We start from the raw sequence: 27,345 nt of genomic DNA on the forward strand, positions 1-27,345 counted from the left end.
AGTGACGTCAGTGCGTGCTTTGAATTTCGACAGAGACAATTAAAGGGACACTGAGGAGAAATTGAAGTTGGCTTGTATCGACAGAACACCAGCTCCTGATTACAAAAACGCCACTCATACTGACAACAAAGCTCTTGTAACGTAGAAAAGAGCAAGAACCAAAATACAGACATCGCCGCCACAGGCCAAACTCGCAAGTACAAGCGTGATGACGTCATAGGACAAAACAGTGTTGCCAGAACGAATGGCTCTGAAAACACTGGGACACGAGGAGCCACGAATCACTGAGGCGCAGCCAATGCATGCGCAAATCTCCTTGACGTCGCCAGATGGCGCCACGTACCCGGCAGCTACGCGTGCACCTGCAGCATTGGGACAAATCAGCGCCTGCTCACCGGCGGTAGGCGGGCTCCCGGTATTCCACTAACGGTAACAAGGTACACGGTATGCTAAAGGTATCTATTTGCGAGAACTTCGTCGATGACTTCGAGAACGGCATCTATCGTAACGCTGGCAAAACGCCGGTGTAAGCGTAAACGAAGCAACGGTAGCGACGGCCGCAATAGCCGATAGATGCCCTTGACGTGCGGCCAGCGGTAGCTTTCTTTTCGGGCCGCCGCGGTGGCTTAGTGGCTATGGTGCTCGGCTGCTGGCCCAAAAGACGCGGGTTCGATCCCGGCCGCGGCGGCTAGAATTTCTTTGGAGGAGAAATTCTAGAGGCCCGTGTGCTGTGCGATGTCAGTGCACGTTAAAGAACCCCAGGTGGTCGAAATTTCCGGAGCCCTTCACTACGGCGTCTCTCATAGCCTTAGTCGCTTTGGGACGTTAAACCCCACAAAACCAAACCTTTCTTTTCGGCTGCTGCTGGGCCGCACTGCTGGCCGCCAGAAACCACGGAGTCTGCGTTACGTCTTGTGCACGTCATGTTTCACGTCACTTAGTCCTGTGTCGTCATAAGAGAGTCCCAAGTTTGAATCAGAGTGGCGGGAAAAACTTTTTCAACTTCGAATCCAAATTTTTTAGAAATAAATGCATCTTTCGCTGCCGTCCAAGTGGCAACAAAGCCATGAAATGCCGAACTATCGGATTTTTCTTTAAAAAAAATATTAATAGAGCTCTCCTCACTGTCCCTTTAAGGTTGTGGCTAGCCTGAGCAGGTAAGATCCAACAGAGAACTAGAAAACGTAATGCCTACATATTAATAATTAGGAAGAGCAGAAATATTTTTGCCGCCAGTAGTGTAGTGTGAAAGCAATGGGTTAATTTCACTTGCCTAGGATTTTTTACAGTGTGCAGCAAATTTGTGGTATATGGGCATTTTTATATGTTGCACCTCCATAGTTTCAGTACAGTGGGTGTGTTTGGAAAGGTCATGAAGGTCGTGTCTTGAAAGCATGCCTACGGAGTTCCGAGCAGTCCTTTTTTTTTTTTTTTCTGTGATACATGCCTGGTTTCCATGAGAAGTTGTGCACCGGTTTGACATGCATTCAGGCCTCAGCAACTGGTTGGTCCCAGTGTGTTCCTTTTTTCACTAGTTTCCAATTTTCTGACTCATCATTTGTTATGCTCTGCACGAGCTGCCTAAAAGATGGTAAATTTTCAGCAGAGGCCTGTGTGCCATGATGTACAGAAGCAGTCGTCGCGGAGGTTTTCCTTACTTTAAAGCTGTTGCTTGGCACACTTTAATAACGTGGTAATATATTTGTCTTAGTCAAGGAGCTGTGATGAATCCGTTGGACAGGTGCGTATTATACACCGGTGACACTTATGTGTGATTTTTTATGGCAAAAACTGCCATTTGCATGGGGGTATGAGTTATAGACCAGAAAATGCAGTACACAGAAAGCAAACAGCAAAGCATGCACATGTGTATGCTTACCATGCTCAGGGCACATGGAACGAGACTTTTTGTCTGCACTCGCCTTCATGTCAGGATCACTCGATCGGATTCTGATAAATTCGTGCCGATTTCTTTCTTGTTACTCATTGCTTAATGCTTCGTTTATGAAAAAAAACTCAGTCAACTTCATGTCAGAATCACTCGATTGTATTCTGATAAATTCGTGCCGATTTTTTTCTTGTTACTCATTGCTTACTGCTTCGTTCATGAAAAAAAAACTGTGAAAGGAGAAAGCCCTTCGTAAAAAAAAGAGAAGGAAAAAGTTAGCCTATCAGAAATTCAGAAGCAGCCAGAGGGCTGCATATCATATGATCTGCATCATGACTGAAGGACTGTACTGTTTCAGAAGCCAGTACATGCCAGAGCAGTCTTTGGGACATTTTTTCATGGCTTCAAATTGATGGTGGCGTGTTATGGTTACAGACATTCCCGCCATAATTGCATGCAGTGGAAAAACCTCCTTAATAAAATAACAGCTCTAACAGACAGCACACGATGCAGACGAAACACGATGCGGAGATGAAACCTCCCAGTCTATGCCATTAAGATCACAGAGCAATCCTTTAAAATGTACAGCAGCACTACTTAAAGGGACACTGAGGAGAGCACTACTAATATTTTTTTAATAGTAAAATCCGATAGTTCGGCATGTCATGGCTTTGTTGCCACTTGGCCGGCAGCGAAAGATGCATTTATTTCTGAGAAATTTGGATTCGAAGTTGAAAAAGTTTTTCCCGCCGCTCTGATTCAAACTTGGGATTCTCCTATGACGACACAGGACTAAGTGACGTGAAACATGACGTGCGCATGACGTACCGCAGACTCCGTAATTTCTGACGGCCAGCAGTGCGGCCTAGCAGCAGCCGAAAAGAAAACTACCGCCGGCCGCACGTTGAAGGCATCTATCGGCTATTGCGGCCGTCGCTACAGTCGCTTCGATTACATTTGCACTGGCGTTTTGCCAGCGTTACGATGGATCTCGTTCTCGAAGTCGCCAACGAAGCTCTCGAAAATAGACACCTTTAGCATACCGTGTACCTTGTTACCGCTAGCGGAATACCGGGAGCCCGCCTACCGCCGGAAAACAGTCGCTGATTGGTCCCGATGCTTCAGGAGCGTGCGTAGCTGCCGGGCACGTGGCGACATCTGGCGACATCTGGCGACGTCAAGGACATTTGCGCATGCATTGGCTGTGCCTCAGTGATTCGTGGCTTCTCGGGTCCTAGAATTGCTAGAACAATTGGTTCTAGCAACACTGCTTTGTCCTATGACGTCATCACGCTTGTACTTGCAAGTTTGGCCTGTGGCGGCGATACCTGTATTTTGGTTCTTGCTCTTTTCTACGTTACAAGAGCTTTGTTGACAGTATGAGTGGCGTTTTTGTAATCAGGAGCTGGTATTCTGTCGATACAAGCCAACTTCAATTTCTCCTCAGTGTCCCTTTAATCCAATGATCCTACTGTTCGACCACACTCCTGGTTCCTGTAGTTTAATTTTCTCTTAAGACTGACTACAAGTCGCACTTAACAGACAGCAACCTCTATCATAGTTTGCAAGGATACTGATTTTTTTCTGTTGACACCGAACCCCAAAATATTAATTCGGCGTACCGTTGTCGGTTTTTTGTGGTTTAAACGAAAGAGTTCAACCACTATATATAATTTAATGTGTGCCCATATACTTAATAAAATGTAAGCAATGGCCATTTTCTATTGGCATAGCCTTCGCTTGGGCCCACGAAAAATGGTACCTTTATAAGGCTATAAAAGACCAAGATATTAACCCATATATACTGCCGGCATACATTATTTTCTCCAACTAACTGTAATTGCATCAACACTTTTTTGGTCGCTGGTCTCTGAAGCCAGAACACACTGCTATCCACTTCCAGTCAATGAATGCTGAGTCCTTTTCACCATCATGAGTTTGAATCGAGTGGCAGAAAAAATGTTCCACTTTCAACTTTAGTTTTAACATCCATACTGTGTACATATATACTTTGCTCGACTAGAGACACCAACTGTGGCACAAAGACAAACACGGTCGATTTTTATTGAGAGCAAAAATTGGTGATGTGCTCAACATCCTTTAAGAGGAGACTTTTCCTTGCAATAGATTGCTGCGACGTAACGCTAAACTTTTTCCTTTACAGACTAAAGAACTGCTGTATAATACAAATGTTCGAAGCATACTTGAGTATGCTTGCACAGTCTGGGATCCGAAATCCTTTCTTGACGTTGAAAAGCTAGAAAGAGTTCAGAATTTGGCCGTTCGTTTTGTTTTCAATAACTATGGGCGATATTTTAGTGTAACGCACGCGAAAAAATCTTTGGGTTGGGACTCACTTCAAAAACGTAGGAAAGTACTGCGTTTAAAATTATTTCATAATATATTTCATTCTAGAACTGGAATAGACAGAACCAAATATATAGCCAACCCTGATTACGTGCCTTTACGAAGAGATCATTCACTTAAAGTTAAAGAATACAGGTGCCGGACTGACCTTTTTAAAATGTCTTTTTTCCCCAAAACGGTTTCGGAATGGAACAAGCTGCCTGAGGAAGTAGTGTCCATATTATCAAATGATTCATTTTCTTCCATGCTGTGACATTTTTTATGTATAATAATTCCGTGTTCTTTCTATCTCATTGTTATCTTTTTTTTTTGTAACCACCTACACGCAGTGGCATTTGTGTACTTTTTCTTCAACCCCCCCACTGCAATGCCAGACAATGGCGCTGTGGGTCTGATGATAAATAAATAAATAAATAAATAAATAAATAAATAAATAATTTTTTTCTGTCAACACACTAGGTGTTGATAGTGTCTGTTTAATCAGAAGCTCTAATCATAAGAGTTGAGATTAACAGGGTTCGCCGTATGTCCGCTTTTATTTCTGGCCTGCTTTGGTGGTTCTGATGCCATCACATCAATGTAATTGATTCATTGATGTCATGCACACCTCTTTGAACTTAAGCTGTGGCCGCGTGGTACTGATTTTGCACAATTTATTCTTGTGCATCATGTTTGCCTTCGGCTCCGGAAATTTTGCACCAAGCAATGCAACTCACTGGAAGCGGTCCATGTTGCGATTTCTCAAACTAAGGCCTCCACCGAGGATGGAAACTGAACAGCTTGCTGAAATGTGCTTGGAGAATGGTGTAATAGTTCGCATGACCATTCAGTGTAAATTGTTCAGCATCTTGAGTGACAGTCTGAGGTATCCGTTTAGAAGGAAATAAAAAGACGTGATGAGACCCCTGCCCTCAGTATGCTAGTGATTAGTTTGTGTATAAATGTTAGTATACTTTTAGTCTGTGCACACATGTAGGAAAAGTATAGGGAGCTAAATGGATTTGAAAACTACAGGGAAAGGGCGAGATAATAATAAAAAGTAACATGCTCGGCATGTGGCCAGCGCTAGCATGCAAATGAAGTAAATGCAGACGGTGGCCTGCTGTTTTTACCTTCTTAGGTTCATTAGAGACGTGCAGAAATGGTATCATGCTGAGCAGTAGCCATCTTTTGTTCTGTGGTCAGTGGTCACCACTGGCTACAGTGTCATCTTGTGTGGGCAAAGGAACTCATTCCCATTGCGTCTCCCTGTCTCGCAGAAGTCACCAGTCATGTGGCCAATGGTCTTGGACTACACAAAAGATGAATGCCAAAGAATGCTTCGTAAACTGGGTAAGTCTTTCGCCGGCAGCAAGATGTGCTCCTGGATGGGCATTTTTCGACTTGACTGCCTAGCTTTACTGGTGTTCACATTCACTAATTCGTTTAGGCGTTCTGGGTTTTGCTGAAGGTAGCTGGGCTTATTTATTTTAGGACCTTAGTGGTGACAGAATTCTTTGGTCATTTTCCCCTACCATGGGGAAAATGACCATTTTCTGAAGGTTTCAGTACATTTTTTTTTCTGTAAAAACTACTGCATTCAGTATTGATTGCAATACCTAAATACAGAGCTGAATAAAGGTGCTTTCAATTAATATACGTTTAAACAACAAATTGCATGTTGCAACAAAAAATTTTATTTGCTAAAAACAAGACTTTAGAAAAAAATTCAACAAAACTTGCAAAAACACGCTTGTATATTAAAGGAAAAAAATGTTAAAAATTTCCTGAAATATGCAAAATGTTTGTTTGTCTATTGGCCACTCTCTGCAAAAAAAAATCATTTCTATCTTGAATAGTATTGTTGCCACAAAAGAATAACTGGAAACCCTATCGTTGTGCATCGGAGTGTGGCCGCCTGTGTTTCAGCTTGGTTTCCATCATCACCGATGTGAAAACTGAATCATCTCCAGCACCTTGCAACATTTTCAGGCTCATTGTTGCACAGGACGTCGATTAAATCACTCGCAGACGAAACGGAGTCCTGAGATTTGCTATGTCTTAGAGCGCGTGCCGCGCATGCGGAGGCTACCAAGCGACTTCGATGGTACCGTATCTTCGAAGTGGTTTCAAAAAATGCCGTTTTGTAGGGGCAAAAAAAACTACATCGGAAACAAAACTTCAGTTCTCCGGCTATAAGCCAGACGCGCATCGTGCCTGTAAGCAACGCGGAAGGCTCCGAAGTCGAGCGGCGAAGGCGTCATCTGCGGGCAACATGGCGGGCAATGAGCGCAGGTCCGTGTCTTCATTTCTTCGCAGCGCGTTAAAAAGTGCCCCCTCGCGAGACAAAAGAAAACTACATCGGAAACAAAACATTGGTTCCTGGCCTACAAACTACATCTGCAGCGTGGTCATTAGCATTGTAGAAGGTTTTGAAATCGGGGCATGAAATTATCGTTAGCGGGCTAACGATGCTCAATGGGCGCGGTAGGGAAAGAGTTAAGCACCACTAAGCCTGTTACAGTGCAGCATATTTTGGCGTGCTGTGCTTAAAGGTGCACTGAAGAGGAATCTGAACTTGTCTTTTTGCCGCGGGAACTCGATCTACATGTTCCTAGCATTCTTAGAAACTGCGACTTATTGCCCTGTGTGGCCGATTTCCCAAATTAAATCGAATTAACGGCCGGCTCCCGCCCTTTTTTTTGAATTCTGCCTCCTACGGTGGGCGGAGTCGACCAAAGCGTGGAGTGCCTTTCACCCAGTCCCGTGGCGGCTAGCCGCTCTGCCATCGGCGGAGTAATACGTAGTAGTCCGTAGCAGCAAATAGTCCGCGCGTATTTTTATTTCTGCGGGGTTATTTTGCGGCTATATTATCTGCGAATGAAACTATTTATTCATGGAAACCTAAAAAGAAAATAAAGCGAAAGCAAAGCCTCCATGGAGCTGGCTGAAAGGAACTCCACGCGTTGGTCGACTCCGCCCATCGTACGAGGCAGAATTCAAAAAAAAGGGGCGGGAGCCGGACGTTAATTCGATTTAATTAGGGAAATCGGCCATACAGGGCAATAAGTTGCAGTTTCTAAGAATGCTTGGAACGTGTAGATCGAGTTTTTGCGGCAAAAAGACAAGTTCAGAATCCTCTTCAGTGCACCTTTAAAGTGCCTCCATGAATAGCGCCGGCCAGACCGTTGCCAACTGGGTTAGGAGAGTACAGGAGCCCTAGTCGGGGCCACCTGTGCGCATCCCTTATGTGCCCACCTGTACATTCGCTCCTCATGCAAAAAGGGTCACAGGTGCCATGTGTATGTTGGCAGAGCCACTCCTGTTCATTCATGGCGGAGTGCGGCATGAAGCTGCTCAAAGGAGTCTGTTGCCGTTCTTTTTTTTTTATTTTCCTCCTGTTTCTATTTCTCGCAAAACCTAACATCCGTTTCCTGGCTGGGAGGCTTGGTCCTTTCAGGTGTGCACTTCAGTGTGGAGCCTGTAAACTGTACCGAACAACTTCTCCTGGTCTAGCTGTTGCTGCCGTTTAGCGTTTAGTTGTAACAGTCTGGAGACTGTGTAAATATCTCAACTGAGCTGTGTTCATCTGTGGGATCCTAGCCTTGACTACTTAATTACTTCACTTGAACGTGTTCAAAATAACTCCGCTCGCTTCATTCTTTCTAACTATAACCGAGGAGCTAGCATAACGGAAATGAAAGCTAACCTTAGTCTTCAGTCATTGGCTTCACGACGAAAAATTTGCCGGCTAACCCTATTTCACAAGTTGTATTATCACCCCAGCCTACACAATAATTTATTTCATAGACCTTACTACTTATCTAGCCGCATTGATCATCCCCACAAAGTTGCCATCCCATTATGTAAAACAGTTTCTTTCTTACACTCATTTCTCCCGCGTACTTCTAAGGAATGGAGCGATCTTCCTGGTTAAATTGTATCTATTACTGACGCAAATAACTTTCGCAAAGCTTTGGCTGGTGTTGTGTAAGCTCTGACGATTTTGTTCTGCACTAATGTATTTTGTCTAGCTAACATTGTATACACAGGATTAATCTTTGATGTACCCGTTTCCTTTTTCTCCATTGTTTTGTTCTATATTTTCTGCCCACTCCCCTCTGTAATGCCTGCAAGGCCCTGAGGGTAAAATAAATAAATAAAATAAATAAATGCAAGTTTTGCTAGGCTTTGTATGTACAGTATTTGTTGGAGGCATTCGACAGCTGGCGCTGCTGGGTTTGTTGCAGCTCGATGTTGAAGACAAGTTCCGCTCGCCATGTCTGCATAGGGGATTGGATTTCTCACCGTGAATTTGATTTTCATGCTTCTTGCGCTGTCTTTACGCATGCAGTGTGTGGAGAGGCCAAGTTTGATTTAAAAAAATAGCTTTGGTGTAGTAAGGTAATGCGGTTCATTTAGCACTTCTTAGTGCCAGCTGTATTGAAATTTGGGTCTGATCGAGCTGCGAGTTGAGGTGATTAGTTATACAAAGTGTTGTATTGTTAGCAATAGAGTGTGGAAACTTGCTACTGCTGGTGTAGGGTGACACTTCAACAATTCTTGGATGTGGGCTGATAGCGATGCTCGAATTTTATCAAGTGCAGAATAACATCATAGGCAGCTTACTGAAATTCACTGGGATGTTCTGAATTTGAACCCGCTTATTTTGAACCTAAATTTGGGTCCCATCAACATCATATGTTTTGAAAAGGTTCCTTTTTATTCGAAGTCCCCATAATTTGAGTAATTTTTCGGCCCTCTTCGAGTTTGAATTATTGAAAGTTCGATTGTAAGAAATGAGTTGGTATGTAGCATTGACAGGGGCTTTGAGCATCATGTTTTATGTTCATTCTTGTTACTATAACTCCATGTTTGTTATGACGGTCACTATTGGTGTCAGCATTGTCAAAGGGACCGACAACTGACTGGAGCGTGTCGTGGGGTTATGGTGGAAATGGAAAGACTTTGCCTCATATTGTAAGCATTGAGCACTACAATATGAAAGAAACGAGGATTTAATGTTGTTAATGGGCATTTATTAATAAAGAAAACAATGGAAGAAAAAGGCGTTGCTAGCGGCGCCATCTGCCGGGAAACCTGAAGCACCTCAGCTGTGGCTAGCATGAGAAAAAGGACAGGGAGACGGAAAGAAAGTCACTGGGGAGTGATGGTAAGAAAGGATAGGGGTAGGATGATAATATACGGAATATAGTTTATATAGAAATACAGAATATGGTTTATAATTTTAATTTTGGCATTCAAAATTGCATACAGGTAGCTGAAGCACCATCCTGCAGCATATGCCGTGATTGATGTATCCCACCACTTGACCGCACCTCGGCAAAATATTGATTGTATGTTTAACGCATGGTGTTTGTTTTCTTTTTTTTTTCAGAAGTGTTCATTATATTTTGTAATTATTACGCTCTCTCCAGTGTGGCCCCCAATGAAAAGCAGTGCTCCCTTCGCATCACTGATGGCACACTTTGAGCTTTTGTTACTAGATGGCGCCACAGTGTTTGGCATTTTGGTTTTTAGTTGAACTGGCAACCATGGCCTACTAAAACTGTTTTCAATGAAGCATACGTCACTGTGCCATAACAGCTGAAGGTGTGGAAATTCATATGGGCCGCCTGTTGTACTGAAGCAGTCTAATTGCTGTCTGGTGGCTGGGGCTATATTAGGTTTTGATTTGCCGCTTTTGTTGGCATGCAGCTGCTATTTCCGGAATTGAGATACATAAAAAGGTTGCATCCACTAATAAAAAAATTCTTGGTAAAATCTTCCGACATTTATTTATTTACCCTAAAGACCCAGAAGAGGGCATTACATAGGGGGGGGGGAATGATTAAAAGAAAGCACACATAACAAATCAAATCATAACAAATGATGGTAATTATACAGAAGGCAGAGTTTGGGTAACATTTGGTTAAGTGCAGTATAACATATTGAAACCGCAAAATTCAACACGTTCAAACAAGTGAGTAATAATTAGGGCAAAATAAGTAACTACAAATACAATGGCACACAAAAGAGGCTCCGGAGCTGTTCAGCACACAAGAAATGGCAAAGCAAAAAAGGACCGCCAAAAAGTCACGGACACGGTAAATCATCTAGCACTCTATGACGCATTTTCCGTGTTCAGAAATGTTACGAAAGCTGTTTGAAAAGATGATAATTCAGTATGGCCAACAATGCTGGACGGCAATGAGTTCCATTCATTTATTGACAAAACCAGCGGTGACTTCTGATATTTTAGTGTGCGGGTGAAAATGGGACGTACCTTATGCGCATGATCCAGGCGAGCTGAACAATGAGGTGCAGCGAAACAACAAAGCGAAACAATTGATATCATTGGTTGCTTGCTCAGCCATCACTCAGTTAATGTTGACGTGTTTTTCTGTTCATGGGATACTTGAAAACAGAACTGGAGGCATATGCTGCCGTGGTGTCGGCGTTCCGGGCACAAGGGGAGCTGACCAAGGACAAGAAGAAGACACTGCAGGAACTGAGCAGTATTCTCTGGTGAGGCAGCGGCAATTTGTGTTGAGTGAGGTTTGAATAGTGCGCTTCGAAATCAGCACTGTGACAGGTTTTCTTGAACTCGTGCCCTCTAGTGGGAGGGCATCGCATCATGTCATTGAGGTGTCATAAGGATTACATCGACAGTGAAAAAGCCTCGTGAATGTGTATGTAGGGCACCATGCAAAGCAGTCTTAAATGAGGACAAATGAAAATACTTTGACTAACTGGCATCATTTTAATTGTCATTCAGTAGGAACATGAGTTGGAACATCACTGTTTTTATGTTGTCTTAGTGATGACCTGTTGGAAAGCCAGCCCAATAACACAATTTTAAGGTTAGTACAGTATGCTTAGTGCCGTGTTCCCGTCATTTTGCTCTTGGCTGTGAACAACAGTAGTGAACAAAAAGTATTCAACCTTAGTGAAAAAGTGTCATTACTGATTGCTTGACTAAGTGCCACATGACCATGGAGTGTTACCCATTGTACAGCTTTCTTACTCATTGTTATTCAAAAATATAGCATTGCCTTTATATGATGCTTATCAAATCAAAGTAAACTGAATGCCTTCATGCAAGCATGGCAGTGTTGTCAGTAGAGTTTTCTTGGTGGTGGAGTTGCAGCTGACACCTATGTGTGCTCTCCTAATCATCCGCAGTATATCTCTGGAACGGCACCGTGCGGAGATACGCAGGGCTGTGAATGATGAGCGGCTAAACACCATTGCAGAGCGGTAAGCTTCCTGTTTCTTGTTTTCCCCCTTTTTCTCTCTCTTTTTTTTTTTTCTGCTTGTACATGTGTTTGATGAGGTGCTCACCGAAGGGGACTTCAATGGGACCCTGGGGAGAAATTGAAGTTAGTTGGCATTCGAAGGTTACCACGTTCCGATTCCAGAAAGACTACTTTCACGGCAAATGGTGCTTTTAGAAAAGACCAGAAAATGAAGTAGTACAGTCGATCCAGGATATATATCGAACCCTGATATATCGAATTAATGCTTTTATCGCGCAGTCAAAACATACCCTTGAAAATCCCATGCAGTAGTATAGCGCTATTGTTTGCGTTTATCGTACGCCTGTTCAGCGGAACACTTCGCAAATCGAACCGCACTGCATGCCGATGCAAGTGACACTTCTCCTAACGGCACTCTCGCAATCACTTTTTGTGCACCGAGCCAGGTCAGCAGTGCATTTTGGAATACCATATGTATATACTCGTGTACAAGCTGCACTTTTTTTTCAACAACTTTTTCCAGGTGCAGGTAGTGCACGAATCAGGCCGATAGCTACACATTAACACACTGTGGTGCCACTCTGACTACTGGGTCACATAGTTAAAAAGCTGACGACAGATACGAGCATTTTATTTCACCATTCATCTCCACTTTCGTGCTAATCGCCGTTGGACGAGCTCAGCTCATCGGCACTCTCATCGCTGTCAGACGAGCTCGCCTCATTGGCGTGCTCCCAAAGCTGGTTGTCCTCTGTGCCGTCCATGGTGTTTGAGAGCCCCGTGACTCTCAAACTCTTTGAGATGGTGTCCGCTGACAGCAAACGCCACGCGTGCAGAGTCCAAGCGTACACTTGCTGGAGGGCCTCTCGTTTCAGCCGCGCTGTCGGAGTTGTTCTGTGGTTGCTCGCAGCCATCCACTCGGTGTAGCACCGCCAAAATTCCGTCTTGAATGGCCGGTGAACGCAAACATCGAGCGGCTGCAGCACGCTTGTCAGGCCACTAGGAATTACGGCCAAGTCCGTTCGGCAGTCTGCCAGCTGAGTCTTCACTCGGTCTGTCAGGTGCCCTCCAAAGCTGTTCAGCACAAGAAGGGCTTTGTGGCTTAGAAGGCCTCTGGTCGGTTCTGCCACGCTGTGTTCAGCCAGGCTACGACCAATTTGCCGGACATCCAACCTTTTTCTTGCACCCGGACTATGATACCCTGGGGGGAACTTCGCTCGTATTGTCGAAGCTTCCTGCTATATCGGCGGTGATGCAAAGCATCATTGTGCACCTTTGTCGTACAGGCCAGTGAGTATGTGTGCTGGTAGTGCGCAGACTTGACGTCACTGGTTTGAATAGGTGGGGCAAACAGATGCGTTGGCGAGTGAATTTTGGTTGCATTAGGGTAGATACCACTGGTGCTAAACACTGGCTGAGCTTCAAAATTTGCACAGCACAGTGTAAACCTTGCATAATTTTTTTGGTGTGAAGACTTGGTAGTGTGGAGCTTTTTTTTTTTCCATACTTGAACACCATTCAGCGTTCTCATCAAGGAGAGCAGGAAGTGTTTGTCGGGTGTGAAAGCGCGGAAATGTTTGTCGATTTCCTGCAGCATTGTGGGTCCCAACACGTCCTCTGACTGGGCTATCGAGGGCCGACGTCTGGTGCCGCTGATGCCTCGCCTGGTGCCCCAGACTGCCTTCAGTGCCCTGGCCAACAATGTGGCCAACAACGTGGCCAACGCGACCAAGGGTGCCACTGTGGCAGATGTCGCCGGTGTTTTCAACAAGGAGCTGCTTCACGGTGAGCGCTCGCAGGGATTCTGAGCTGTGCAGTTTGGTTTGTTGCACTAATTGCAGTTCTTGACCAGCCCAGTGGTGCAAGGTGAATGGGCAGGATGCTAGCCAATTTGCGTGAGAACCAAAATATGAAAGTCCAGCTTCCTTTGGTTCCTCTAGATGAACTGGGCTTAAAACCAGAGTCCAAAATCCTTCAAGGGAAAGCTCATGTGGATTGTATCCGTACCTGGAATTCAAACTGATTGTGTTCTCTGATGTCTGCAGCAGCTTGGATGCAAAGCTTCACGCCATATGACCCATAGCTGGCATGTATGACATCAGTGTGAAATTGACTGTCAGAGGTGATGAAACTTCACGGTTGCAGCCAGTTTTTAATTCTCGTATATTCATAACCTTATCTGATGGCTTCTCAAAATTTTTTGCTTGCTTACGTAACCCGCTCTGATAATCACTTGTCTGGCTTTAATTATTCACTGAGGACAAATTGAAGTTGGCCTGTACCAATAAGCTACCGCGTTATAATCACAAAGAGCCCACTCTCACCAAAAACGGAGGTTTTGTAAGGTAGAAAAAGCCAAAAAAACGAAATGAAGGTGTCGTCATCACTAGCTGATTCAACAAGTGAATTGCATCAGCTGACCCCGATGTCAGGGCAACGATCCCAGGGGCCATGCTAAGCCTCCATGGCTTCTGAAGGGCTCCTAGGCCTAACATGGACCGTGTGTGGAATACACAGCTGTGAAGTCTAGAACACGAGGAAAAAAAAAAACACGTAGAAACAGGACAAGGAAGAGATGATGCAGCAGTTGCTTCTACCTTGTCCTGTTTGTATGGGTTCCTTTTTTCTCATATTCTCATATCACCAACTAGCCCAACTGCCGACCACCTTGAGCCTAGTTTTAATGTTCTGCAGAGTTTATGGGGGCAAGTTCATATCCAGGACTGCACTTGAGTATCTACAAGCGGGTTCTTAGGTTAAGCAAATGTAGGTGCGTGTTTCATGGCCCTTTCGACAATTGCTACCTGCCCATATTTGGTTGTCTGAATGTTGCAGTCTTGTTGACGTGTTAAATTTTGTGCACACGCTTTTTTTCTTTTTCTCTCCTAGTTGCGGGAAATGGCCCGAGCACAGCTGTGCCATCGTGTTCCGGTCTCAATGGTCCCACGGTACCGTCTCGGACGGCGCAGGCCACTGTAGTTGCACCTCCAAGTGCAGCGCGGACACCTCCTCTGTCGGCTAGTGCCCCACCAGCCAAGCTTCCTGGGCCCACTGTGGTGAAGACAGAGCCCCTGCCCAGTGAGTACATACCACACAGTGAGGACATACCATAATTACACGGATATAACGCGAGTTTTTTTCCTCAGCTCACTGATTTCAGAGCGTATTTCGCATTATATGCGGTACCAAGGTACGAATATAACGCGATTTTTTTTCTCTCTACTCCTCAAATAGCAACAGATAGCTTCACCACCAGACTCGCAAGCATTTAGGAGAAGTCAACTTTGTGACAGCCTTGGGGCCCTCGCGGGCAATGGAGAGGATGGCTATGAACTTGGCAAGAAGGCTGCAGTGAGATGGAACCGAAAGAGTTTAGGAGAGTGTGTGTTAATGTGTCAGTGTCGGAGGCTTTGCCTTTCATATAATATCAACGTAACCATTGTTTTTGTATTTTTGCACCTGTGTTTTCTCTGAACCCTCAGCTATAGTTTGCTTAAAAAGGCTTAGATCGAGTTACAATCATAATACTTCTTTTCTTTCTTCAATTTCGTGATTCGTCAAGCTCCCCCCTCGTGTTACGTACTTGTAAATACGGTAGTTGACTGTGTACAAAGCAGCAGAATTGTAGTAGTATGTGGTCATGAGCGGCGTGAAAGGTCCGCATCCTTTTTAACAACTGTCCCTTTTCTGGCTCTTTACCTGTGGAGGACAAAGTTTTGTCAGTGCAGCATGCGTGACAAGATGAGGTTGACACCCCTTCACTGGTCATTAATTGATATGTGATTGTTATCCTCTTATGGTGCAGTACAAGTGTTATGATACAAGGTGCCATGGAAACCATGAGTTCCTTGGAGTTCTTTTTTTGTTGGAGTTGTTTTGTTTTTGGAGTTCTTGGAGTTTGGATGTCGAGATAGGCAGGGCTCCTCAATATCCTGGTGTGCTCTGCAGACCGCTGTGGTAGAGTGGAATAAATTGCTGTGAAAGGATCATATTGGGGTTCCTGTGAGATTAAAAACATCGAGAATATCTTATATATAGGCCTTTTCTTTTTAAAGGTTTTATGGGGTCAAACTTCCCAAAGCGACTTTACCGTATAGTGCGGAATATAGGTCGAGGTTTTTTCCGAAAAATGTTACCAAAAGGTCACCCCTCGACTTATAGACCTTATGCGAAATGCACTGCCATCTAGCGGTCGACGCGCGCGATCCGCCATGTTGGAGGTTAGCCGCCGGATTCACAGCACGTACTGGTGCACGCTCGTCGCACGCACTCGAGTTTCACCATCCCCAATATGCCCACACATTGCTCAGTGCCTTGCTGTACGCAGAAGGGTCACAAAGACGCCCAGGGAAAAAAGGCAAGAGGGCTTGATTTGAGCGCATTTCTATTTTTGGACTGCGATCCCCGATATCCGTGGCACAAATGTTGCAGAACCGTCGCTACATGTCGAGACATCGCGCAACACATTTCGTTATCGCCATGTAGCAAATGAAATTAGAAATAAGCTTTGTAGGCACGACGAAAATATCACATAAAAGCTGTTTTTCTCCTGCGATTGCGCGTGAAGTGCTGCGATTATCGGCCTCGCAAGAGAGTAATCGTGATCAAGCTGTTCAGTGGTACGGGTCGCGCTTTGTGAGAACCGTCGCTCCGAGCGTTATCCGCCGCAGCGGTTACACGCGTTAGTTTTTAGGGCGAATATTTGTTTCGATAGCAAGGGTCAAGTGCCCGTGGCACAGAACGTTTGCGGTCTGCAAGTCAGTCAATCATATCTGTTTGACAAGGGAAAGGTGCCTATTTTGTGGAGCGACGGCTTGCATGAATGTAGCGAGTTCATTTAACCGGCCGGTTTCCACGAAGCCGTGTGCTGTGTAAAAAAAAAAAAAAGTCCGTGAGAGAAGCCGCTCAAGCCGTAGCATAGTTCCAACTAGTAGCGGAAATGCATAACCCGTGTAGAATCCTCCAAAAATCTCAGTGCTTAACTGCTTGCTCGTCGTGGTAGAACCATAGCCACTGCTGCATTCACGGGCTGCCTGTTTTTAACGGCGATTGTCCAAGAATGGTAAACGCTTGTGTAGTGGGGTCATGCGGGGACCTAGGGCTGTATGTGCCCGGTAATAATAATAAAGTGTTTTCTCTCTCTGTCTAGGGCACTAGGGCGAACTAGGGGCTCTAGCGCACTAGGGCAAACAAACAAATGCGGCATGAACTTTTCAAGGAAAATGGAAAGCGTCGCATGTTGAGAGGCCACTTTTTTCGACATTACAACATGAGCGTGAGGTTTACTATCGTTTGCTTTCGACAGCAACGCGACCCACAGAAAACGCTACCACAACAACAGCAATTCAAGCGGCACGCCCGTTCGCAAAAAGTATCGAACTAAATAAGAGCTGACTTAAACTAGACCGAAATGCGCACATTTTTAGCCGTAAACGAAAATTACACTTGCTTCGTACATTTCTTGGTGTTCAGCGTCGGCAAAGTGACGTAGGGCTCCGTGAAAAACTTGTAGCTCCGTACCCGGTGGCGTTCGGAAAGTGTTTTGGACGCGTAATAAGTGTCTGCGAAGCCACATGGAAACTTGGACAGCAGAAACAGGTCGACTGACCATTCAGTCACGTTTACAGCCTCAACTGACAGGAAATGAGGTTTTCGAGCCAGCACAGCAGTAAGGAAGCTATCGCAGAGCACGTCTAAATTCAGAGAGCAGAGGCGGAACGAACTTCAGTCATCCTTCAACATGGCGGTTTTCCACTGGTTCTTCTTTCTTCCGATAGATGGCAGCAATTTTGCATAAGGCCTATACACCGGCCTTTGGCACAAACTGAATAGTCGTCTGGCAACAGGTGCGAGCCGCGGACATTTTGGCATCCGCATCGTTATCGCTTTCATGTTGACGATTCTTTCCTTCCTCTTTGTCAACCGACGCGGCTAAACGTTGACGGCGGTAATCGTTCTTGGCGTTGCAACGTATTAATTTCACGACAGCCCACAAAATGAGTACCGGTACTCGACGTCAGTTCACCGCGGCATTTAAAAAAAAAGTTATCGAATTCGCCGAAGAGTATGGGAACATGTCCGCCCAGCGACATTTTGGCGTCTCAGAGAAGAGCGTCCGGTACTGGCGAGCGCAGAAAATCGAGCTGTCTGCCTGCAACGCGCGGAAGACGTCCTTTCGCGAGTGTCGCGCGGTGCACCCTGACCTCGAAGACAAGGTGGCAGATTTCGTCCGCGAGCATCGTGCCAGATCCTTGCCAGTGACAGCAGAGCTTATCCGCATCAAAGCTATCGAGCTCGCCCGTGAATCCGGACTGTCCCAGGAGCAATTCAAGGGCTCCATTTACGGGGTTCGTCGCTTCATGCGATGCAAAGGATTTGCACTTCGCCGGAGCATATCAATCTGCCAGAAGCTTCCAGAGGCATACGAGGACAAGCTGGTCGAATTCCAGCGGTATGTTATCCGTCTTCGGCAGCAGCATGGCTACTTGCTGGGACAGATCGGCAACGCCGATGAGACGCCGGTGGGGTTCGACATGCCGTCGTCCACCACAGTGTGCGAACGTGGCGCGAAGGAAGTTAAGCTTCTTTCGACAGGGAACGAGCGTTCACGCTTCACGGTAATGCTCGCGTGCATTGCAGATGGCAGAAAGCTGCCCCCATATATAATCTTCAAGCGGAAGACGCTGCCGAAAGAAGCTTTCCCGCAGGACGTTATCGTTCGAGTGAGCGAAAAGAGCTATATGGACGAGGCCCTCATGGTCAACTGGATTAACACCGTCTGGAATCGACGACCCGGCACACTCCTGCGGTGTCCTCCTGCTCGTGTTGGATGCCTTTCGCGGACACTTGACCGCCGGTGTGAAGCAGGTGCTCCGCGATGGGAGGACGGAGCTCGTTGTCATTCCGGGGTCATGACTTCAACACTGCAGCCACTGGACGTCATGCTGAATAAGCCCTTCAAAGACCGCGTGCGTAAACTCTACAATCAGTGGATGGCGGGCAACAACCCTCCCACTGGCTGGCTGCGCAGGCCGCCTCTCGCCACTGTGGCTACCTGGGTGGCTCAGGCTTGGCGCTCGCTGCCCGACGATATGGTGGTGCGGGCATTCGAGAAATGTTGCATTAGCAACTCGTGGGACGGTACCGAGGACGACATGCTGTGGGACGCAGCCAGCGCGAAGCAGTCATCTTCGGACGAGAGCTCAGACAGCTCGGACGAATGAGGAGGCTACGAGTCTGGTGGCACCAGTGAATAAAACGAAGTTTTGGGCCTCATAATTTTTATGTTGACTTTTTTGCTTCACGGTAAGGGGGTCGACCTATATTCCGCATTATACGGTAGTTACGAGGGACACCATAGTGGAGGGCTGGAGATAATTTCGACAACCTAGGATCTTTTAACGCGCACTGACATCGCACAGTATGTGGGCCTCTAGCAGTTTGCCTCCATCGAAATGCGACCGACGCGACCAGAATGGAACCCGCGTGTTTTGGGTCAGCCATAACCACCGAGCCATCGCGGTGACTTTTCTTTTTAAAGTTGCTAGGCTCTCGTGTTTCGTTTTAGTACATCGATGTTATGCTTAACTGCTGAAAGTGCCCTCTTTGCCAAAGGTAACCAAGCGGCACGGTCTACTTTTCAAATAGTGGAGCCTTTACAGCACCCCTAAAGACCAAAAAGGTCTCTAAAGATTACGACAAGGTTACTCCTTACCCTACGCATATATAGAGCTTATAGGTTGCCTTCAGTGCTTCACTACATCGCTGAAACAAACCACACTGCCATGTTGCCTTTGGAAAAGGTGGCGCTCCTGTGCGTGAGCACAACCGAGTGTCGAATGCGCTGAAAATATGTGGCTGAATATCGCTTTGGGAGCACTGTTTTTCTGTCGTGTTTTTAACGACATCTAACGAACTGTTGGCTTCAAAGTGTTTGTGAGATAAATGCCTCGAGTGGTGAACTTGAAGGTGCTATACATGGGCTGTTCCCTGAAACCAGCTATTGCTTCACCACTGTACTTTTGTTTTCCCTCCTTCAATTCATGTCATCTTAAATGCACGACAGTCTTTTACACCCTGTTTGACAGCATAGCTAGAACATGGTAGATTGGCGTGGGAGAGCGGAGAACGTGTGGATAGCTTTTAGCTGCTCTGTTTTCTGACACTAACCCTTGAAGCCAAGTGGCTGTGAAACTTGTAACTATGTAGATCTGAAGCAGTGGTGTTGAATCACTGGGCTGCAGTGTTTTATAAATCCAGTATTGCAGGCTTTTAAATAGTGCTGGGACACAGCTGCGGGCTACCTTGTAGGAGTCTATGGAAACGAACTGGCCATTTTTCTTTTGCAGCGGGGGGTGGTGATGAGCTGTCGGTTGCAAAAAATTTCTCACTTGTACCTACTATCCCTGAAAAAGAAAACAAGGCTGTCTGGGTTTTAAAATTTCTGTTCTGCCACCCACGCATTTTCCCCCCTCTGTTCCTGCAGTCCCAGACGCAGTGGAGGGAGGAGACGATGTTACCATGCGAAAGAGGAAGCGCTCTTTGAGCCTGGACTCGCTGCCTTCTGTGCCCACAACTGGCAGTGCAGCCCTTCCTGCGACCGTTGCCTCCACACCCGTTTGTACCACTGCCCCCGCCACCCCTGTCGCTGCTCCTGCTCCTGCTGCTCCTGCTGCTCCTGCTCCTGCTCCTGCTCCGGTTCCTGTTCCTGCTCCTGCTCCTGCTCGTGCTGCCGCTGCTGCCACCACTGCCTCCACTGTGTCATTTTCGCGAGCGACTACCAGCAATGGTCCCATCGTGACCAAGGTGGTGGTCCCAGCGCCAGCTATGAGTGTCACAGCAGCTGTCACCATGGCAGCCTCGCCCGTGGTGTCAACCAAGGTGGTCAGTCTTCCAACTGTGTCTGCTGCACCAGTCAGGGTGTCCCTGGGATCGGCGGCTCACAAGACCACCACTGTGCCAGTGTGCTCACAAAAGGTGGGTCAATGGTTTTTAGTGCCAATGTCGGTGGTTGGCGGCGATGAATTGGGGAGAAGAGGGTTTGTTTTCAGCATCTGCTTCAGTTTATGTCTGCTGCCTTGTCTCTCTTGTCTGTAGTCTTTGGTGCTGTTTATGTTCAGTAGTTTACTTTTGTGTTGTCATTGTGGGTTGGGCCTTGGTGTGCAGTGCCTTGGCCTGTGGCCTTGTGTGCTCGATGCTGCAAGTAGTACAATCAAACCCTGCTTGAAAAATGCTTTTTCAAAGTAAAATGGAATGAGAGAATTTATCCCATCACATGAGCTGCTTTTGAGAGCTTTGCCGAGATCCCTCATGGGTCAAAGCGTGATCAGTGCATAATGCAAGCGATCTGTTTGATACGTACTGGTTCACACGCTCAGAATTGTCAGCAGTGAAAATGTCCGAATGGGAAACACTGTTGTTTTTCTTTTGGGATGCATTCCCGGAAGGTACCATATCCCGGCAAATTCTGATCGTATGATACGTTCAGCGACAATCTGAATGTGTGCTAACTTACGAGAGGCTTTTGAGGTTAGGCCTTACGAGAGGCCAAGGATCACATGGCACTAGCAAAGAGCACTTAGTACTTAAGACTAGCTGCCAGGCCAGCTTCATCACAGTGCATTAGTATGACAGGGCGAAGCATTCGGGAGCAGCAACTCTCAAGAGGTCTTGGTTACTTTTGACCTTGCCGTCACCAGACTGAATGCGTTGCGAAGTTTGTTTCATGCTGAAGAAGTCTGAAAGATCATAAAAAGCTCTTGAAATCTTGTTCTAAAAAACTGTGTGCTTGTGACCGTGAAGTTGCGTTTGAAGCTGCAAAACAGTGTGAGAATTATGCTGTGGCACTCATGTTGAGACACATGTTGCGACGGCTTCAGCAGCCAAGGCTCACAGATTTTTGGAATCAAACATAGCTATTTCATGCACTATGTAATGCAGCCTGTCACCTGTACATAGCCTATGTGTTTCGCGCTTTTATGTCCAGCCTGTCACTGTTCTGAGCTGATTTCACAACAACAACATATCTCTGCTTAGGTGCTTGTCCTGTGCATTTTGTTGCAGCGCGATGTGCCTCTCTGTAAAATCTTGTGAAAAGGGAGAATTGTGAAGAAAGTGCTTTGGGGAATGAGCTCGTATTTGCCTTTCGTTGTTGATGGCGTTTGGCCTTTGACCTTTGTTGGCGTTGGCTGCTGCAGGTCATCCTTGTGTCAACGACAGCGGCCCCCAGCCCACTGCCCTGTTCACACCCTCCTCAGCCTGCACTGAGTGTGCCCGTGGTGAAGACAGTGTCGGCACCAGGCGCGGTGCCGCTCGTGCACCAGGGCAAGGCACCGCCCACGGTCATGGGCCTGCAGGTCTCCTCCTCGGCCAGCCCATCTTCCTCCTCCTCTACGTCACCTTCCCCGGTGGCAGCACCAGCCCTGACAAGCATCACATCCACTGTCACTGCTCCAGGTGAGCACACGGCATGTGGCCGTTACAGTCGCCGACCGATTTTTCGGACTCGGCGGGATTCAAAAGATGGTCCAGATACCGTATTTACTCGCATAATAGGCGCACTTTTTTTTACAGAAAATCCGGCTCAAAGTTCGGGGTGCGCCTATTACGCGGGGTAAAATTTCCGGAAATTTTTCGACTCGCAAAATTGAACATACCGCATAAACGCACTCGTGTACGGGCCGCACCTCGTTTTCCCGAAAGAAATATTTAAAAAAAAAAAAGATCCATGTAAGGGCCGCACAGAAACTTTCCACGACCCACGCGGGTATAGCCTTCGAAATGCACGCGCCGAGGCCTCTTCGGTCAGCTCCAGCTGCGCGCAACGCGCGCTTAATCGCGGAGGCCACACGCGCGCACAGGAGCTTCCAGACGCCGCCCAGGGAGGGCGCCCGAGGCCAAGCTCATCATCATCATCAATGTTTCCTCCGCCGCGAGCTTTCGCTATCCATATCGCCATCAGCATCACCAGTTCCAGTTTTTTTGTAGCTGTCAGGTGCCGGGATCTGCGATAGCACGTTAGTTCATCGCAGTTGTGGCTTTGCCATTAAGCATTGCTGTTTTAGCTCGACGGGCAAGCACCTTAATAGCTACACAGCTGGGAGTTTGCTCTCGAACACGGCAAGCGCGCGGCAGGTCGGAAATTTGACGTGGCCGAGGGGGGCGGCAAGGCGTCGGCGAGGCCTCGGCTTGCAATCGTGTAAATACAGTATTGATCACAGTGCCAAGTTCGGGGTGCGCCTATTATGTGCGGAAATAAAAAAATCTGATTTTTCGCGACCAAACTGGGGGTGCACCTATTATTCAAGTAAATACAGTAATTGAACAGTCCGAAAAATCTGTGAACTTAAAAAAGTACACTTTTCTGCGAAAAACCGGCTTTCAAAACCGTGAAAATCGCCGCTCCCCATGTTCCGCCTGCAAGCGATAATATTAGACTCAGAGCCATAGCCATGCTTTCCTCATGCCTGCACCCTATCGCATCATGATACCAGATAGTGCGACGCGGCCACGGTCATGCCGCGGATGAATGCACTTGCTGCACGAAGCAAGAGCAGTCGGTTTGCATGGGGCAGTGACGTTCACAAAGACCGAGAGGTAACCCACGGGAAGACGTGAGCGGAAGCGTATGCCTCCGAATGCAGTCCCCCCTCCCCCGTCTACCGTGTTTGCTGCCCCGCACCGCAGGGTGCGTCATCCAAGCCGCGGCGGACACTGCAGCTGTCCCACTGTACCGTTTTCAATGCAATCGCACGCCCTTTGTTGACCATCTCGATGGCAATGGAGAGCATCTCATTGTCTCGAATGTCAGTGATGGAGAACAAATAGCCAAGATTATCCAAGCCAGTCCGATTGCGCCCGCCGAGCCGATTCCGTTTAAATCCAAGATGGCGCCTTTCACAGTTGCAGCAAACGCGTTGGTAGTGACAGCGATGTCCGTGCGCGTGTAAATTAGGTCGAAATAACAAACTTTCGGTTGAAAAACGATCACCACAATATTGTTGGCGTCTATTTTAAGTCCAAAAATTTGAACTTTTAGACTCCTCAAAGTCCGAAATATCGGTCGTGAAAATGTGCACGTTCCAATCAGGTGCGCGACGGTCGGCTACAGTGCAGTCCACTTATAACGATACCACATATAACGATATATCGGTTATAACGATAAGTTGACTTAAGAGTATCAACTTATGCATTGAGGCTATGGAAAAAAAAACCATATATAACGATATGTCCGTGACCGAATATCGGATACAACGATAAGAATTTTTTCTTCTGGACATCGTTTTCCATGCTGAGCGTGACATTCGCGGTGCAAAGTTCCCTTGAACGATGCCGAGATCGGGCGAAAACTTCGGATACGCGAGTTCGCCGTGCCTGCCGCCATTTTTTCCGTGCGCGCCGATTGCGAAAGCCACGGAGAGCGAGCCGTGGCCTCCATGATCGTGGCCCGCGCCGCCGCCGGAGGAGATCGCGGCGGCCACAAGCGAGCATCACGAGTTGGCGTAAGCGCCGCAAGATGGCGCGAGTTGCTCCGCGCGTCGGCCGCATCGCCTAGGCTACGGAAGACGATGGGAAAGAGAGAGGGAAAAAAAAAAACGAAGCGGGGGCGCCCTTCGCCCCTTCGCGCGCCTGTAAGAGAGGAGAACAAGCGCAGTGCCTGCAGCCGATGGAAGAGAGAGAGAGAGAGGGGAAAAAAAAAAGAGAAGCGGGGGCGCCCTTCGCCCCTTCGCGCGCCTGTAAGAGAGGAGAACAAGCGAAGTGCCTGCAGCCGTTGGATGCCGGCGTGATCACCTATTTCAAAGCATTGTATCGGCGACGCGTGCTGGAATGGCTAATTTTAGCAACCGATCGTGTTTCTGGCACGTCTGAGCAGACCGCGGACTTGAAGATCAAACTGCTTCAAGAAGGCGGGCTTTGTGCGCCAGGACGAAACCCCCACTGACGTGGAAACTGATACGGTGGAAGCTGCGGACATTACTGAGCTCTGGGAGCACGCCGCAAATGTCGACGAAATGAATGGTACGTCCATGGAGGAGTTCCTAAGTGCAGATAGTGCTGCTACGTTCTGCGAGGAGGTCACCGAGAATGTGTTGTCACGGCAGAGTGCGGCGGCAGCAGCGACAGCGACGATGAAATTGACACTGGCCCACCTTCGACACCGATGACTACGCAAAGTGCGCTGTGCAAGATAGAATCACTGATCGACTTTATGCACGCGAAAGGGTTGCCGCCAGTGTACGCGCAGCAGCTGGATGCTATGCACACTGCAGTAGTGAAACTGCCACGCAAGCAAGTGCCCATATCAAATTACTTTAGCGCACCTAACGCTTGAGGCACTTGTTAAACGTGACGAATAAACGCGTTGTTTCACAAATCGTACGTTCTGCAATTACTGTTCTTCAGCGCAAGTGTAAAACTTGAGTCAGGAGCTACAGAGGTAAGTTTGGCAGCCATTTTTATGGCAGTCCAGATATAGCGATGATCGGTTATAACGATCGTTTTTTCCGGATTTTTCGATATCGTTATAAGTGGACTGCACTGTACTGTACAATTGCAGCCACGTCACACTGCTGCAGTGTGCAGACTTGCAAGGTAGTTTTGTCTTGTGTTTAAACTGGTGAAGAACTACACTTATCGGGGCTGTTCCTCCAGACAGTGGCAATGAGTTGGGTCCAACAACAGAGCTCTTCTGGTTGATGGTTTGTACTTTTGTTCTTTTTAATGCAAGTGACTGCATACACTGTTTACTACATTAGCAGTGTAGCCCTCATTTGGTGAAAATGCCACTGTCTGTGTGTCCAAAGCCTCCACTCATCAACCACCGACCAACCCACGCCCTCTGCCCACCTTCACCCTCCTGAAATCCCCACCCACCAGATGTCCACAGAGCAGTACAACAAAAAAAAAAAAGTGGTGAAATCAAATTCAAAGGTACAGTGGAAAGTTGAACATTGCAAAAAGGGACAGTGTAAAAGCAAAATGTAAAACCAGTACTGCTAATGGAGATCTGTCATGTCACATTTTATGATCGCGCGTCAGTTTTTTAATGTTCCGTCTTAATTTGATGTTCACTTGCGATGCTCACTCACAGAGGAGTTCATTCATACCAGCACACGTACAGTAAATGGTTTTCACAGAGAGCCACGGTGGCTCAGTGGTAAGGCGCTCGTCTACCGAGCCGGAGTAACCCAACCGCGGCGGCTGCATTTCGATGGAGGCGAAACGCAAGAGGCGCCCATGTGCTGTGAGATGTCCACTATGGCACCTCTTTCTTCTTTCACTCCCACCTTCCTCCGTTCCCTTTCCTCAAAAAACCAGTTTAACCAAACCAATTTAACAGAGAGCAGACTGGTGATGTTTCCCTGAGAAATGCTCAAAGGGCCTCATTGCAGCAAACTGCATGGGTTGGCATCCCTCCAGAGCTTAAGAACATTAGCCAGGCTGGCATACAAGTGATGTTGCTGTTTTAGCACAGTATCAAGTGTTCTTCATCAGTAGGTACATTGAGTGCTCATGCAGATTGCACGCCTGAGATTCCCAAGTACCGTTACACACGCTGAACACATTGGAGTCCTGGGTTGTCCACTTTTAATTAGAATTAATTAGAAACTATAGTTTGTGCATGTGGGTATTGAAGTGAGCATATTGAACAAAAGGAAACTACAACAGGGACACCTATACCTCGGGCCCCGCCGCGGTGGCTCAGTGGTTACGGCGCTCGGCTGCTGACCCGAAAGACGCGGGTTCGATCCCGGCCGCGGCGGCTGAATTTCGATGAAGGCGAAATTCTAGAGGCCCGTGTGCTGTGCGATGTCAGTGCACGTTAAAGAACCCCAGGTGGTCGAAATTTCCGGAGCCCTCCACTACGGCATCTCTCATAGCCTCTGTCGCTTTGGGACGTTAAACCCCATAAACCAAACCCCAATAAACCAGCCTATACTTCGGCTCACAAGTTGTTTGCAGCACTACGGAAGGCAGAGCTCCCTCATCCAGTCAAGGCTGCAGGAACACAAAAAATAGTCCCTGGAATATTTGAACTGTCTAGGACTATTAATCAAACAATAAGCACAGCAATTGAAAACATAGTTTAGACTGGTAGATTTGGATGGTAGAGAGTGCTTCAAGCACTGATGAAATTAACATACAAAGCCTGCATGGACACAGCTCTGTGGAGGCCAGCTGCGAGGTAGTGATGCGTCGCCATTTTCCAATATGGCGTCTGCGGAGTCGGTTGTGTCACCTGTGTGCCGTACACTGAGAGTGCGCTGTTTTCCCAAGCAGGCGATCGCAGTTGGCTTCTTGAAGTGCTTTGCGTCGAGAGTGGGGTCAGTTCAAATACGAATGCGCTCACCAAGAGCGCACCCAGGTGAGTGAGCGAACGCTTTACCAGTGGACAACGCAGATGTTGAAGGCGGGCCGAATGTTGTCTCCGATGAAGCCGGCAGTGTTACAGTGATGGACAACGCACCATATCATTCTGTGAAGCAGGATAAAGTGCGGTGGATGAGTAGCCTCAAAAAAGGACATACAGACTTGGCTCTCTGGAAAAGGTGTCGCGTGGAGCAGCGATGTGGTGAAGGCCGAGCTCATGAACCTTCTCAACAACGTAAACACAGGTGGGGACCGACGCCGTGTGGACTGCATCACCGAAGCTGCTGGCCGTCTCGTTGTGTGCCTGCCACCCTACCACTGCCAACTGAACCCGACAGAGCTTGTTTGGAGTGATGTCAAGGGTTTCGTGGCCAGTCAAAACAAGATGTCTAAGCTCCAAGACGTGGCGCCTCTGATTTGGCAAGGCATCATGCAAGTGACTGCTGAGAAATGGAAGAATTACGTGCAGCAAGGTGTAAACCA

General features: G+C 47.2%; 1 protein-coding gene across 4 annotated transcripts in view; it reads left to right on the top strand.

Moving 5' to 3' along the window:
* Positions 1-27,345, top strand: part of LOC149343427 (uncharacterized) — a 104,608-nt gene that overhangs the window by 20,228 nt on the left and 57,035 nt on the right. For all 4 annotated transcript variants that reach the window (XM_089545915.1, XM_089545914.1, XM_089545913.1 and 1 more), the window contains exons 2-8: positions 5,515-5,587; positions 10,663-10,762; positions 11,420-11,494; positions 13,088-13,278; positions 14,383-14,571; positions 19,979-20,469; positions 21,690-21,948. In XM_089545915.1, coding sequence (XP_089402041.1) covers positions 5,527-5,587; positions 10,663-10,762; positions 11,420-11,494; positions 13,088-13,278; positions 14,383-14,571; positions 19,979-20,469; positions 21,690-21,948 — 1,366 coding nt within the window. In that variant the 5' untranslated portion in view covers positions 5,515-5,526. The remainder of the gene's footprint in view (positions 1-5,514; positions 5,588-10,662; positions 10,763-11,419; positions 11,495-13,087; positions 13,279-14,382; positions 14,572-19,978; positions 20,470-21,689; positions 21,949-27,345) is intronic.

The sequence above is a fragment of the Amblyomma mixtum genome, chromosome 5 (genome assembly GCF_055824585.1).
Source record: "Amblyomma mixtum isolate Tamu chromosome 5, ASM5582458v1, whole genome shotgun sequence".
NCBI lineage: Eukaryota > Metazoa > Arthropoda > Arachnida > Ixodida > Ixodidae > Amblyomma > Amblyomma mixtum.